The sequence below is a fragment of the Echinops telfairi genome, unplaced genomic scaffold (genome assembly GCF_000313985.2).
Source record: "Echinops telfairi isolate 266 unplaced genomic scaffold, ASM31398v2 ScPeMD7_443;HRSCAF=831, whole genome shotgun sequence".
NCBI classification, from domain to species: domain Eukaryota; kingdom Metazoa; phylum Chordata; class Mammalia; order Afrosoricida; family Tenrecidae; genus Echinops; species Echinops telfairi.
Genome location: NW_022104341.1, coordinates 18607450 through 18623237, shown reverse-complemented (window position 1 = coordinate 18623237; position 15788 = coordinate 18607450). Strand labels below are relative to the sequence as shown.

At 39.3% G+C, this 15788-nt stretch overlaps 2 protein-coding genes across 2 annotated transcripts in view; both read right to left on the bottom strand.

Moving 5' to 3' along the window:
• The window catches only part of PLPPR5 (phospholipid phosphatase related 5), a 205965-nt gene that overhangs the window by 11637 nt on the left and 178540 nt on the right, over positions 1-15788 (bottom strand). The gene's annotated exons all lie outside the window — the stretch shown is intronic.
• Positions 7219-14614, bottom strand: LOC101654877 (40S ribosomal protein S4, X isoform-like). Its single transcript, XM_013003862.3, has 2 exons — positions 14560-14614; positions 7219-8033 (listed from the first exon to the last, which is right to left on the bottom strand). Exons 1-2 carry the CDS (start codon positions 14612-14614, stop codon positions 7219-7221), a joined length of 870 nt encoding a protein of 289 aa, XP_012859316.2.

Genomic DNA, 15788 nt, shown 5'->3' with positions numbered 1-15788 from the left:
TATCACATTTAAAAATCATTTTTAAATATTTAGATTTGCTAACTGAGCAGCCCAATGCTACTTGACAGAAAAGAATCAAAGGGCATGAATTATGAAGTTGCGTGATGAAATTCTTGTACAATCAGAAGCCGATTATAATTCCTCTGTTCAACATTGTCCACTTCCATCAAGAGCAACTACGTTGTCAGAAAAATCCAGAGGAGTCGCATCCAGAATCATTTCATGGAAATAAAAAACAACCTGGGGGCTGTCAAGTTGATACCCACGCACAGGAATCCTCAGGACAGAGTGGTGAAAATCCCCCCGGGGCTTCTCTACCTTTAGAAGAGTGCCAGGCTTTTCTTTCACGAAGCGATTGGTGGTTCAATCCACGGACCGTTCCGTTGACGGTTGAGAGATTTAACTACCAAAACTCTAGAACGCTTCTAAACCATTAAATCTGTAAGGGCCACTTGTCATCACACCTGTAGTTCAGCTTTTTTTTTTTTTTTTAAAGAAAGGGAGATCAATATTTACCAAACAATTTAGTAATCCCACTCTTAAGTATTTTTCCAAGTGAAGGACAATACACATTCAGACAAAAATCTGCACGTGAATATTTATGCGTTTTATTCACAGTCCACAAAACTTAGAAACAACTCAAATGCCCTTCAGTAACAAACTGTGATACATCTAGACAATGGAGTGTCAGATTCAGCAATGGAAAAGAAACAAAACCCCAAACTTACTGATCCACAGATAAATATCAAGTGCATTACTCTCAGATTTGAGAGTGGAAGTGAAGGAAGTCAGACTAAAAAGCTACATACGATTTGATTCCTCTTACAAGGCATCGGGGGAAAGCAAAGGTACAGGGAGAGAAAACAGATCAAAGGTTAGCAGGAGGTGAGGTTGTGGAAGTGGTCATTTATAATAGAGGAGGAGGGAGTCTTCTCAGGTGACAGTGTTGGTTACAGGATGGTATTTATGTGTTTGTTGAAACTCAATACTTCACCCTAAGAAGAAGCATACCTGTGCCTTAGTAAGGCTAACCCCCAAATCCCAAACCTACACGTATCAGCACAACTAGTGATGGTGGCAAGCCTAAAGACCAAAGAGGTCTAATTTGTTTTTCTGTTATTGAATTATTGTTCCAAAATCTGATTGCACTAGTCACAAAAGAAAAATGAGTACAACAAAATTGTTGTAAACTGTTTAAATTACAAATTCAAATAAGACATTTTACTTGTCATTGACCTATGATATTACTGATGATTATAGAGAACATTTTCCATTGTTAGAAAGGATATAAGGTTCATCTGCTCATATGAGAAGTCCTGGTTGCACTGTGGGGCAAGCGTTGGACTGCTAAGTTCAAGGTCATCAGTTCAAATCCACCAGCTTCTCAGAGGGAGAGAGATGAGGCCATCTGCTCTTGTAAAGGTTTAAAGTCTCAGAAGCATTACATAGAGTCACTGTGTGTCAGAATCAACTAGATGGCAGTTGGTTTTGTTTTTCGTTTTAAATATGAATCAAGAATATCTTTTTTGTCTCAGTGTTTTCAACTCTATGAATTTATTCAACTCTATGAATGAGTAAATTATTTACTGAGCTTACAAACAAACATTTTAAGAGTGTTTGCCTTAGCACAGTTTATAATTGTGGAGAGCCAAAAGCAATGATCCAATGAAAAGGTAATGGTTGAGTGATTTACGTAGGCTATTACTTGTCAATGTCATCACATAATATTGTCCCAGTGAGTTAGTTAGCATTTATTATGCCAACCTGGCCGATAAACACATGTGGGGTTAATTGAAGGGAGGAGAGATAACTGGCTTGGTGAGCCTTGCCTTTCGAGTTCTTGAGTCTCTTGATTTGTGATGGTCAGACCAGGGTGCAGCTGCCTTAGCCAGTTCCTTGCTTCAGCTGGCAAGGCTCACTTCCTGCAAGACATCCCTGAGGAGAAGCCACATGGACCTACCCCGATGCAGCCCTGGGTGCTGGAGCAGCCGTGTGGAGACCCCTGCCAGCACTGAGATGCTTATACATTCACTGGCTCAGCTTTCCTCCTGCAGTCGGCATCATTGCGTCTGTTTTATGAGATGGAGGACTTTGTGGACTGGTGTCGGACATATGGGTTAATGTTGGACTTGTGGGCTTGGGCAGCACTGGGTTGGGGTGTTTTCTTGATGCACACTTACCCTTATATAAAACTCTCTTATACATGAGTTTCTGTGGATTTGTTTCTCAGACAAACACACCCAGCACAGTGAATCTGAACATGAATTCTGAAGTCAGACAAATATGGTTTCATATTAGTTTCAGATTATAGAGGTTAAATGGCCTTGGAAAGTCTCTTAACCTCTCTCTATTCCCTTCTCTGTATCATAGTGCTAATAAGACTTGTTTAATGATTTCTATAAAAATTAAATGAGATTTTATGTGTGAGATTCTTCTATTAATTTCAGACACATATGAACCTCTCATGAAAGATTAGCTTTTACTCTCATGTTTGATATGATTTCTATATTTATTCATGTACAACAATACTCATGAGATAATGTTATGGGAGCGAAAGTAGATTGATGTGTCAAACAGCTTAGAGGGACGGTATTTGACCTCCCCTGGCTTTCCCATTGCCTCTGCTCTCCATCGTGTTTTACAGTCTAACACCAGCTGTTTCTCCCAGGCCACTCTGTATCCATGCTAGGTTCAATAATTCATTGAAAAGATCACATAGAATTACAGACAATACTTAAAATTATGGGGTTTTACAAGGAAGTTAAACACTTACCACAAGCCAATGTTAGCAAACAGGATTGTCTACAGCAACACCCTCCCCAGCCAGCAGACAAGCCTCTCCAGGCCTCCACCTCTGGGCCTAGGCCTCCTGGACCAGGACGCAAGCCTGTTGCTATGCCCCCCAGGCCCGTAGTCTGGGCGCGGCTCTTCTGTTCTGTTTCATGGTTTCTTCACCTTGGGTGGTCTCTTTGGCTCTGTCCCATCTGCCCGTGCCACATACGCCCTGTGTCTCTGTGGTTTCTGGTCCCTGCTTCAGCTATTCACACGGAGATCTCAAACATGCTCTTCTTCTGATGGTTCTGCAGTGTTTTCTCTTTGCTCCTGCTGCGTCCTTATAGGCCTGGGAGAGGTAACTCAAACTGACCAAGCCCCGCTATGACTGTTATACATGCCCTGTTTGCATAATCCCACTCAGTCCTTTGGGTGGAGTTACAGAGACATAGAAGAGCCAATTTAAGAAATTTCACTCCGCCACAAATATGCATATATATAAAATTCAAGGCTGGATTGTACACATACTCTGTACACATCTCCTTTCCTCAGAAGTTCTTGAAAGAAACTAAAAAACAAAGCATGAAAACAAACTCCAGCTATTATTGTGGTAGGATAGGGTTGTACATTTTAAACAACATGCACACATGACTTATCTGTTCCTTGGTTGCTCCTTTAATCAAAGCATTAAAAAACAAACCTGGGCTGATTTTTAAAGCTGTCGACTGAATCAGTGTTTAGTTTGCTTTCCTGGCTTTTATATAAACATACTTTCACATTTTTCTTATAAAACACGTGCCACAGGGTGGGAGCGCTCTTGGCTGTGACGTCGCCCACGACGTCTGCGAGACGGTCCACTGTCAGAGACGAGATCTGGGCGAAGAGTGTGAACCATTTCCCACGTCGGACTAGTTCTGTGTGCATTGCAAATGATGCTTTAGATCAGCCATTGTTTTACTTGCTCCTTCATTAACAAATGACTGAATGAATTATGCAATATAGAAACACAGTCATCAATTCTATATTTATTCACACAAATGAGAACGCTTGCTCTCTGTACTCAAAATTAATTTACGGAAGGAGGGTTTTATAACAAATGTTCTGTTAGCTGTAAAAGTTTGGCTGTTATTATTCATATAGTGTATTATGATTTACAAATAATGAAGAAGATAGGTGCTGATTATATGTGAGCACAAATAGAAAGAAATGACATATGGCAAAGTAGTAACAGAATGTGCTTGCTTTTTTTTTTTAAACCTAAAATGTTGATGCCAACATAATTATATGTGTGTTTTCTTAAACTTACATTTTCCATATACTTTTATCAAGAAAATTTAAATTTAACACATAAGAGCAAATGGTAACTTGTAGACAATGTTTGACTACAAATCATTTCTTTGTTATAAATAATTTTTTAAGGCCTCAAAGCTTAGATTAAGGAAAAATGCCTAAAATATGAGTATTTTTCATTTGACTACCTGTCCCAATATATAATCACTAATAAAGTTGTTTTGACAAGGCCCTATATAACATTTACATTTCAGTTCAGCAGCTCTGTAAAACAAAGATTTGCATTTTTTTGAAAAACTGAATTTTAAGTAGACTGCCACAGTTGTTCATGCACAGCATTCTGAAACCTCAAAGGAATTTATCACAGGGAACACGGTAATGTATAATCATATTTGTCTTGGCAAGAAACCACAGGATTGGTTTTGCTATTGCTATGGCACTAATGCATGCAGCATTTCATACTATAATATTTTCTGCCACACGTGGGGCATGACAATCTGTACAAATGTTTAAATAGTTCAGTTATGTTTATAGGAGTGCCCTAATATGAAATAAAATAAATATCCTTGTTAAGGGAATTACTATTGTTGCAAGAGGGAACATAATTTCTGTTAGACAACTATTATGTGCCAAGAAATTTAGGCTTTGGCGCTACTAATGTAAATACACTAAGATTCCTGTCTAATCTTTTGATTTACTATAGTCAATTTGATCCCATATACATAGTTTTTTGAAACATAGTGTTCAAACCAGATATTTTTAAATAGTTAAGCTGAATGATTGTTTGGCTTAACACTTAGGAGATATTTTTAGCTTAAGGTTTCAGCCTTATCTTGGCATAATAGTTTTAGAGGCTCTTTTAACTTTCATTGCTTCAGAAAGTCAGGAGTTCATGAGAAGTTGAAATTCTGTTTTACATTTCCCTCCTTTTGATCAAGATCATTACATAGACTTTTTGATCAAAATGCTTCGTTATGACACTGGGCACATCCAGCTCTTCTGATCTCATGACAAAGGAGACAGCTAGTCATCTCATGCTCTTGTTTTGAGTAAATATTTGTGCCTTAAATGGATTGAGCTTGTGCTTCAGTATTGCTCTATCTCAATTTATTCACCATTCAGAACATGCCATTTTCTTTTGTCACCCTTTCATGACCAATTTATTTTCTTCTTTGATTTGTGTGTGTGTGTTCAGTAATTGATAGCATGCGGGAATTAAAGGAAAACATTTTTTGAAGTATTATGGAGCCTGGGTGATGGAGTGCTTTATGCATTAGGATGAGAACCACAAGGTAGGCAGTTTAAACACACCAGAGAGATGAGGTTTTCTGCTCCCAGAGAGACTTAGAGCCTTGGAAATCTATAAGGTTATGACAAGTTGGAATCAATTCAATGGCAGGCCGTGAGAGATTATGGATTTTGATATAATTATGTTGGGCACATATACCTCATGTGGATTCTAGGGGTGGTATTGGTGAGGTAAGGCCAACTTCTTTGGATTAATGCAGTTATAAAAGTCCCTGCCAGGTGAAACCTGTACTAAAACTGGGATATAAGCTTCTCAAGAAACCTGAGAGGCTGAAACTTTTGTGGGATGGTATATATGTGGTTACCCCACAGGTCATGTAAATATCAACTGCTTTTCATGACCCTAATTGTTTACAGAGTCAGAACCAACTTCTCAGCAAGACACCTGCCTATTCGTCACCTTGTCTATTTTTTTATTCATGTGATTTTAAAATTACAAGCATGAATCCTTTGACATGTGTCTTGTTTATGGTTTTTACTTTGTCATTGGCTTTTTATAAATTGTTTTGCATTGCTTTTGGTAGCCTTTATTTAAAACAAAAAAAACAGCAACAGCCTTGAATGGAACAGTAAAGGGCTTTTTCCTTCATAAAATCTAGAAATTATCATGTTTTTAAATGTTTGTTAGTATTATCTATGACTTGCGTCTGTTTTTTGTTCTTTTCTATGTTTTGTAATTTTGGTCTGTTCCTGTTACAATATTTACCTAAGGTAATTAGGATTAATTCTACCTTTAAATGGATTTGATTCTTACTTTTATCCATTCATATAATAACTTTGTCAATCAGAGAGTTCTAGGTATTAATACACTTCTCAGTTACTGGTAATCAATCACCTTTTAGTACTTCTTCACAAATAGTATAATCCCTGAATTCTCAGAAGGATGGATTCTTATTGTTAGGTAGATAGTTGAATTGGTGTGTTTATTGAGGTAGAATTCTCTTAAAAAAAACAAACCATTTTTCATTTGAATTAGGTTAAGATTAAAGAGGAGATTCTCGGTTTTACATTCAACAACTCATTAAGCCGCCCAATGTCGTTCCTTGCTTCCCTTATTTTTCACCCAACTCCTTCTTCTTGGCTATTGCCTTTCTCTTCTACCAAGCTAACATCTGTCTGCTCCATAACCTAGGGCCTCCCCTACCTCTCTTCCCTCCACCCCCTATCTCTGGTAACCATCAACATCTATTTTACAGTCAAAAATCTTTCTTGATTTTTTTTTAAATTAAAGTGGTCTCATTCAATGTTTCCTTTTGGCTTGATTAATTTCACTCAGCATGATGAACTCCCGGTTCACCTAGGTCATGATGTGTTTCACAGATTCACTGTTGTTCTTTAATCTTACATAGTACAGTATTCCGCTGTGAGCACTGACCAAAGGCTTTATTCACTCTTCGGCGGGTGGACATTTAGATTGCTTCTATCTTTTTGCTACATGAATAGTGTTTCCGTGAATATGGGTGTGCTACAGCTCTTATCTTTTTAGGTATATACCAAGTATAGAAATTGCTGGCTAACCTGATATTTCTATTCTCAATGTTTTTGAGGAAGCTCCATACCACAGTGGTTGTCTTGTTCTCTAGGCCCACTGGTTCTGAAGGAGAATCCCAATCTCTCTACACACTTTCCAACATTCTGTTGTTTTCTGTTCATTTTTATTTTCTGAGCAGTATTTTTTGTTTTTTAAATTTCCTAAGTTTTATTGGCATATAATTCACATACCATACAATCTAATAGTTCAATCAGAAGTAACTACTTTTAAAAATTATGCTAAAAAAATTTTTTTTTAAGGAAAAAAAAGCTTTATTATTGTAGAGCTCTCTTCATTCACTCCACCGAGAGATGATTTCACCCACTGCTCTGTTTGGCAGCCAGTCTCTCGTCTCTCTCTTCAGCAATGGTGAGGCGGATGCCTTTCCCTGGGGGAAGAGAAATCCAGGGTTTGCTGCCTTTTCCAATAACGAAAATGTTGGAAAGCAGGGTGGCAAAGCTATTGCCATTGGCATCTTTCACATGAACCACATCAAAAGAGCCAGGGTGTTTCTCTCTATTAGTGATCACACCAATTCTTCCCAGGTTAGCACCGCCGGTCACCATGCACATGTTGCCTGTGTCGAACTGGATAGAATCAGTCATCTTTCCGGTCTCCAAATCAATCTGCACAGTGTCATTCACCTTGATGAGAGGATCAGGATAGTGGATGGTGCGAGCATCGTGTGTCACCAAGTGAGGGATTCCTTTTGTGCCCACAAAGATCTTTCTTACTTTGCACAACTTGTACTTCGCCTTCTCAGGTGTAATACGATGAACAGCAAAGTGACCCTTGGTGCCATAGATCGGATGGAAATTCTCTCCGGTCTTGTCAACGGCGATGACATCCATAAAGCCAGCAGGGTAGGTTGTATCAGTTCGGACCTTGCCATCAATCTTAATGAACCGCTGCATGCAAATTTTTTTAACTTCATCTCCTGTCAGAGCATACTTAAGTCTATTTCTTAAGAAAATGATCAGCGGGAGACATTCTCTCAGCTTGTGGAGACCAGTGGATGGACGAGGAGCAAACACACCAGTGAGTTTGTCCAGCATCCAGCGCTTTGGAGCAGCTACGCGCTTCAGGTGCTTCTTGGGACCACGAGCCACGGCAGCAGCAGCAGAGGAGTGAACTCACGTGGCAGAGCAGCCTATTTTATTATTTTTAATGTCACTATCAAAGCTGGATTGGGAGCTTATCTCATTGTTGCTTTGATTTGCATCTCTCTTAATAGCAAATGATTGGGACATATATTCATATAATTTTTGGCCATTTGAATGTCTTCTTTAGTGAACTGTCCATTCGCGTCCTCTGCCCCTTGCTTTAATTTATCTTTTGTTGAGGTGTTGAGGTTTTCTATAAAATTTAGTGATTAGTCCCTTGTCCAAAATGTCACTAACAAACACTTTTCCCCAGTCTGTGGGTTCTTTTTTAACTATTTTGAAAAGTAATTTTGAGCCATGAAATGTCCTATATTTAGGAGGTCTCAGTAATCTATTTTTCTAGTTGATCTATTAATCTATCGTCTGCCATGTGTTTTTTCATTATGTTTGACAGATGTCACAACCTTTTTCCTTGCAAGTTCTTAAGGCATTCTGCCATCTAATGCTAGTGGGGTTCCCGGTACAGTCTGAGTCAATATGCTTTCAGCTCTGACTACATAGCCAGCTGTTTCTGTTGGTGCTGGCTCACTTTTTGCACAACAACCTAAAAAGCTCTGTCATTTCCAAAAACAAGTATTGATTTATCCCTTATCTAGCATGTTGGGAAAGAGGCTGACTTCTGGATAAAAAAAATCTATATATGATTTCTTTAGGCTGACCATAGGCAATTACAAAGGAGTTAACCTGGCAAGCTGCAGAGCAAAACCTGCCTTCCCCACCCACAATGCACTGCAGTCCTTGACCGTGTCAACTAAGCACTCAGCTCTACACCCCACATTTCGATGAGGTGCCATCTAGTCGGTTCTGACGCACAGCAACCTACGGACAATAGAACAAAACACTGCCTGACGCTGTGCCAGCCTCCCAGCGGTTTCTGCGTTTGAGCCTGTCCCTCCATCATTGTGTCACTCCATCTCACTGAGGACGTCTCCTCTTTGGGGATGTCCCTCTCCTTGTCCAGGGACTGGGCTCGCCAGCAGCATGTCCGAAGCACTTACGATGCGGTCTTGCCATCTGAGCACTGGGGCATACTTCAGATGGACTTGTTTGTCTTTGGGGCAGTCCACGGGACTTCCAAGATTCTGCTCCAGCAGCACAGTTCAATGCATCCATTCTTCTTCAGGCTTCCTGATCCAATGTCCACCTTTCACATGCATCACAGTCACATCCTTGCTTTTCAATCTTCTACAAAATTCTTGTGCGGCAGATTTACCTCATGCAATGCATCGTTTTATCTCTTGACTGCTGCTTCCACGAGCATTGATTGTGGATCACAGCAAGACAAACTCTTTGGGACTCCAACCTTTTCTCCATTGATACGATGTGAACTACTGGTCCAGTTGTGAGGACTCTGTTCTTTATATTGAGTTGCAATTGCTCGCCTAGTGGCGTCCTACATAGAAGACTCTTTCTTGAGGCCCTTTGGCAGAGGCCTCCCTTAGGCAACACTGCTAAAGCCTCCTAATCAGAGCACAGGGAGGGGCAGTTGAAGCCACCTTTCCACTCTGACACCATGCTGAGCACTCTTCCACCACTAGTGCCATCCCGTTATCATGTTCATAGGCTGTTCCCGGGGAAAGAGGAAACCAAGCTCAGCCTTCCCTTGCTTGCACTATAGCTCACTCAAAAACCACTGCACTTGTGTGTTCCTGAGACTGTAAAGCTTCACCTGAGTAGAAGTAAGCCTCATCTTTAGCCCACGGAGCAACTGGTGGTTTTGAACTGACGCACAAAGTCGTAACCCACTATGCCGCCAGAAAGCAATGAAAGCTATGACTGAGCGTTTTCTTTCAGCTCATTTTCTTTATCAGCTACAAGTGGTAGTCCAACGCAGCTCAGCTTTTCTCCCTGACAGTTGTTAGTCAGCTTCTACAGCTCAACTGCAGGCTAGCACTTGGATGCTGATCTGCTTCTCATGCATTTCCATCCAGGGATTCGGGCTGAGGGAGTAGCTACTAACCATAACACAGTCTTCTCTGGCAGAAAGCATAGGAACAGTAAGTTAGCAACAACTCTTAACTGAGTTAGGGTTGATTAGGTATAAATCATGTCCTCTTATCTCCTATTTATCAACTCTAAGATAAATGATGTAGGAAGGATAGTCCCTTAAGGAAGGTGGTAGTTTATAAGTGGGCACAATGACACGCTTTATCCCAATACTCCTAGGATCATTTCTTCAGTAGTGAAATGGAAAATTTTCACTTTTAATTATTTTATGTAGCATCTACTTAACTCTTCACAGAGGCCAGGTGGTGCAATGCTCAGCGCTCAGCTGCTAACTGGAAGGTTAGAGGCTCAAACACAGCAGCTACTCCGTAGCAGACAGAGCGGCAGTTGGCTTTGAAAACCTGTGGGCACTTCAACTGTCTCTCAGAGTGGGCTCTCTGAGTCACAAGCAAGTAAACAGCAATGGGTTTGTTAGGTTAGCTCTTCAAGCTTGGAAACTCAGGTATTTACTTGGAAGAAATTTTTTTCTTTATTGCATCTCTGAATATAAATGCTTCATTTGTTCTTTTCCTCGGGATCTACAATAATTCATAGAAGGGGCTTCAAAAGTTCATGGAAAAATAATATTATAAGATACTTGATATTTTCCACAAGCTTTTGATGCTCCCTCATACGCTGCTTCTGTGACACTTCCTCTACATCATCCTTTTTCGGATCAATTGCATTCTCTTATTCTTTTACTATGCAGACATACATGAGTTTTTACAAATTGAAGGTTTGTACCAACCCATTTTAAGCAAGTCTGTTAACAGTTTCCCAATATCGTGTGCTCACTTTTGTGTCTCTAAGTCATATTTTGTAGTTGTCATTATATTTCAAATTTTTCTCTAATGCTATTACAGATAGAGTACTTTTATAGATTATAGAATAATGCAAACATAATTATTATTTTTATATTTTACAATAAAACCTAAAAATCCTCATGATTATTTATTGCTGTACTCACTTTATCACAGTTGTTTGGATTGGAACTCACAATATCTCCAAGATATGCCCATATATCCAAGATTCGTCTATCGGTCTGTTGTACTGTGGTGCCTTGTGTGTCATTGTGATGCCAGCCACTATGCCACCAATGGTTTAAGTATTAACAGGGCCATCAGTGGGGAAACGATGTCAGGAAGAGAGTCCAGATTAACACACACTGGAAATGACGTGGGACTCTACTCCTGGAAGTAACTGCCGATTATGAATGTCAGTGGACATTGGCTGATACAGAGCAGAAAAATGAGCCAGCCCCTCAGTTGAGAAGGCACACAAAGCGTGTGTGTGGGGGTGCTGTTTCCTCAAACCAGAGTTGACCTTAATGTAATGAATGGGATAAAGCTTCTGAGACCTTCATTTGCTGAGGTGGCATGGGTAAAAATGAGAAGAAACAGCTGCAAACAGCCATTCATAATTAAACATACACTATTCAATATTTTATTTATAGGATCCTTCAATATAGCCACGCAAGGCTTGCATTTCTATTTTTCAGTTTGCCTTAAGAAATTCCAAGCTTGTTCTTCCTGTTTGTTTGTCTTTTGGTATTTTCACATTTCATTATAATACTTTAGTCTGCTTTCTAAAGCTACCCTTTGAAATCTTTTCAGTTCTTTTACTTAACCATTTATACCTTTAGTTTTAGCTATTATACATGAAAGATAAAGTTTCAAAGTCTTCTTCTGACATACATTTTGGTCTTTTCATTTTAGTGATATTTTGCTTTCTTCGTGTATGGTGTTCTTGATATCATCAAACAATTTGTCTGGTCTTCACTCATTAATGTTCAATATGTCAAATCTATTCTTGAATAGTCTTTCAATTCAGGTGGGGTATGCTTGAGACCAAAATTTACCATTCCTAGGGCCGTTTTAATTTTATCTACCTATCAATCAACCTATCATCTATCATAATTTATTTTTTGTTGCCCCCTTCACAAAAGTCAGTATGTTACTGATTTTCCCTCATTCGTGATTCACAGCTTCTAACCCTCCCACCCCAGGTAGCCATCAATAAATGTTTCTGTTAGAGCGAAAACCTTTTCTTGACTTTTTATAATAGTAGTCCCCTATAATATTCACCCTTCTATGATTTACCTATTTAACTCAGCAAACGTCCTCCGAGTTCATCCATGTTAAAAGGTGTTTTGCAGATTTTCCATTATTTTCCATGCTGCATAGTATTTCATTGTGTGTATGTGCCACAGTTTGCTTATCCACTTAGTTTATTTCTATCTTTCTGATAGCGGGAAGATGGATGTTCATAACGGGCTTAAAAATTTCATGGAAAAACTTAAAGTCACTGAGTTGGGATTAACTTGGTAGCAGTTGAGTTTGGGTTTATGAACAAAATATTGAATGACATACTAAGCAACAAAAGAAAACAGAAAGCATATACAGTCACTGTACCGAAAAGAGCTGCTTGATGTTCACTCGTTTCAGGAAGTAACATATGACCAACAACTAATGGTATTAAGCAAAGAAATGGAAAACACCCTGAAGGTTTTGGCTAAACAGCAAGGCTCCAACAATAGAAGGAATCCCAATTGCGATGTCTTGATAAAAGGAAGCGAGCGTTGGAGGTACTCAGTCATTTATGCCAATAGATGTAGAAGACAGCTATCTGGCTGGCTGGAAGAGATCCATATTCATTCCCCTTCCAAAGAAAGGTGGTCCACTGGATGAGAAAATTATTAAACAAAAGCATTAATTTAACATGCCAGGTTTGCTTATGACCATACAGAAATAGGACCCCCACAGGAAGCATCCAGGAACTCAAACTTGACTCAGAAGAGAATGTGAACTGGGCTATTATTGTTGCTAGTAGATGGATCTTGGTTAAATGTAAAGAAAACCAAAATATCTGTTGACGTTTGTTTCACTGAATATGAAAATGCTTTCCACTGTGTGGATCATATCCAAGTATGGGTAACATTTCAAAGAATGGGAATTCTCGAACACTTAATTTTATTCATGCAGAACCTGTACATAAACAAGGAGGCAGTCGTTCAAATAGAACAAGGAAATACTGAATGATTGAAAATAAAGGTTTGCATTAGGGTTGTACCCTTTCACCATATTTATTCTATCTGTACACAGGGTAAATAATCAGAGAAGGCCGACTCTATATTAAAAATGTGTCATCAGGATTGGGTTAGACTCATTATCAACCCTCAATATAAAACTGCGCTGCCTTTGAAGACTACTGCCTCCATTATGGATTGTATACACCTTGAAATAAAGTAAAAATCCTCACAACTGGATCAAGAGGAAACATGATGATAAATTGTGAACATCTTTAAGTTGCCAAGGAATTACTTGGCTTCACAATCAACATTGTAAAAGCACAATCAAGAAATTAAATAGTGTATTGCATTAGGCGACTCGGCTGAAAAAGATATCTTTAACGTGTTCAAGAGTAAAGATGCAACTTTGAAGATTAAGTGCATTTGACCAAAGCCATGATCTTTTCAGTCTCTTGTATGCCTATAAAGTTTGAGCTATGCATAAATGATAGTAATTAAGAATGAGTGTCTCTGAATTATGGTGCAGAGGAAGATTATTAACTATTCCATGGATTGCTCAAGAATGAACACATCTGTCTTGGAAATATGGCCAAAATGCTCCTGAGAATGGAGGATGGTGAGACTTTATCTCATGTACTTTGGCCATCTGATCAGGGACCAGTCCCTAGAACAGATCTTTTTGCTGGATAAAGTGGCAGGCCAGGAGAGAAGAAAGTTCTCCACATGACCCCTTGATACAGTGATGGCAACAATGGGCTCAAATGCCGGCATCGTTGAGAACAGGACGGTGGAGGGCTGGCCAGGGTACTGTTCTGCTGCAAGAGTCACTGTGGACGGAAATGGATTTGTTGGTACCTAGCAATAATAGCACCTATGTGCTCGGAACCTCTGATCAATGTAACCGATTTGACTCTTTCCAGTGTGAAGTTTGCTCTTTATGATTTCTAGCACTGGTTTTTATTTTGTGACTGAAGTACCGTATGTACTTGAGTATAAGTTGACCTGATTATCAGCTGAGGTACCTAATTTTACCATAAAAACTGCACTAAAATGTGCTGAAAAACACGGCCTACACACGAGGCATTTGTTTCTAGGTGAGCCAGCTGTCATTCATCCCTCATTTCACACATGTTATTTAATTTCCTTGACAGTGGCAAGCAGATGCTATCTACAAGAAATGTAATTACGTTTCTTGAAGTTAATCTTTTTGTCAACAATATGTTCCTTCTCTTGAAATCTCTCTCTCCTCTGTCAGGAAATCATGTTAAATGAGTTATTGTCCTGGTTTTTTCACGCTTCAATCACAACGGGTATACAAGTATAATCGTAAAATGAGTGTGAGTGGAGTAATCCAGGATCCCTTAATTCTTTCTAAGAATAGTTTGGAAATCTTCCAACTGAGATCTTGAGGCAAAGTGTGGAGGGCACAGTTTCATATGATCATGTTGGTGATTCAGCAGGTGACCAGGTGGGAGAAGAACCTGGAATCACGAGCATCCCGAAGGTGACTGTGTTTCTGCGCAGTTTCATGCCCATGCTGCTGACACACCACGCAGACCACTGGTCGGGCTGACGGCGAGTCCAGGAGGTGGGGCAGTATGCAGATTTCGTTTCTTTGGGCGCTGTTTTTGTTGTAAGGATGTCCTTCCAGTATAAACCCATAGTAATGAATGAAACGCTGGATGTGGGAAAGGCCTCTTGCCCGCAAGCTTTATTTTCAGTTTGTGCTTATCTATTTGCTATTTTTCCTTGTTTTAAAATGGGTCTTGGTCCAAAGGATCGGAAGTTGTTAGAGGTCAAAAGTATACAAAATCCACCTTCAAAAGCTGTGACTAGAAGCAGCTCACTGTCTTTTACTGTGTCCCATGGAAGAAACGTACTGCACCTACAATTTGCTATTGTTATTGTTGATGCCGGTGGCAGCTGAATCAATTCTAACTCAAGTCTTCTTGGCTGTAATCTTAACGGAAACAGCTATGGGTTCAAGTCACCAACGTTTATGCTACAAACAGAGTACCAGCTGTTCACACGGTCCACAGCTCCTCCCCAACAACGTACTATTGAGATACATTTAGGATTTTTATGACTTTATAACAAAAATGGTTATAAAGAAAAGTCACTTGAATATTTAGTGGACATTTAATTAGGCAGACCAATTTCCACAGAAGACTAATTCTTTACATAAAACCAAATGTAATCAATGCTCAAATTTACTTAGCTTTCAGAGAAATCATGAATTTTCCTCATAAATATGGTAATTATGACCAACTCCCTATAATTAAAGGATAAATAGCAGGCATAAAAATAAAGAACGCCTGTATGCTATAATTACTCTGTAGCTTACAGTTTATCAAACATGTGTTTTGAACATGAGGTTACGTAAGTTCATAACTTCTAAAAGAAACACCTTGGCTTCCCTGCTTTCCACAAAGCAGACAACCAGAAACAAAGCCTGGCTGAAAGATGCTAACACTTGCGGCCATCCCCGCACACCAGATCTTAACATTGGCATCATTTCTCTCCCCTTGGGGAAGTTTCAAGGATAAATGTTACTGTCCAAATAGTAATTACTAAAGCACAGGGAGAAAATTTACATTCACTTTTCCCAGTATTTGAATATGATGAAAAGCAGTAAATGTGTCCCAAATACTCAGATAAAGAAAGGCAAGGCATTGCAGGTTTAAGTCGAGCCTTTGCTCCTGGTTAATGA

What these genes read in the sequence shown, in the direction of transcription:
- LOC101654877 (XM_013003862.3), bottom strand. Translation starts at nt 14,614, where the DNA reads ATGGGCATGAAACTGCGCAGAAACACAGTCACCTTCGGGATGCTCGTG. An exon ending in CGGGATGCTCGTGATTCCAG is followed by an intron (nt 8,034 to 14,559) that starts GTTCTTCTCCCA and finishes CTGCCACGTGAG; the next exon opens with TTCACTCCTCTGCTGCTGCT.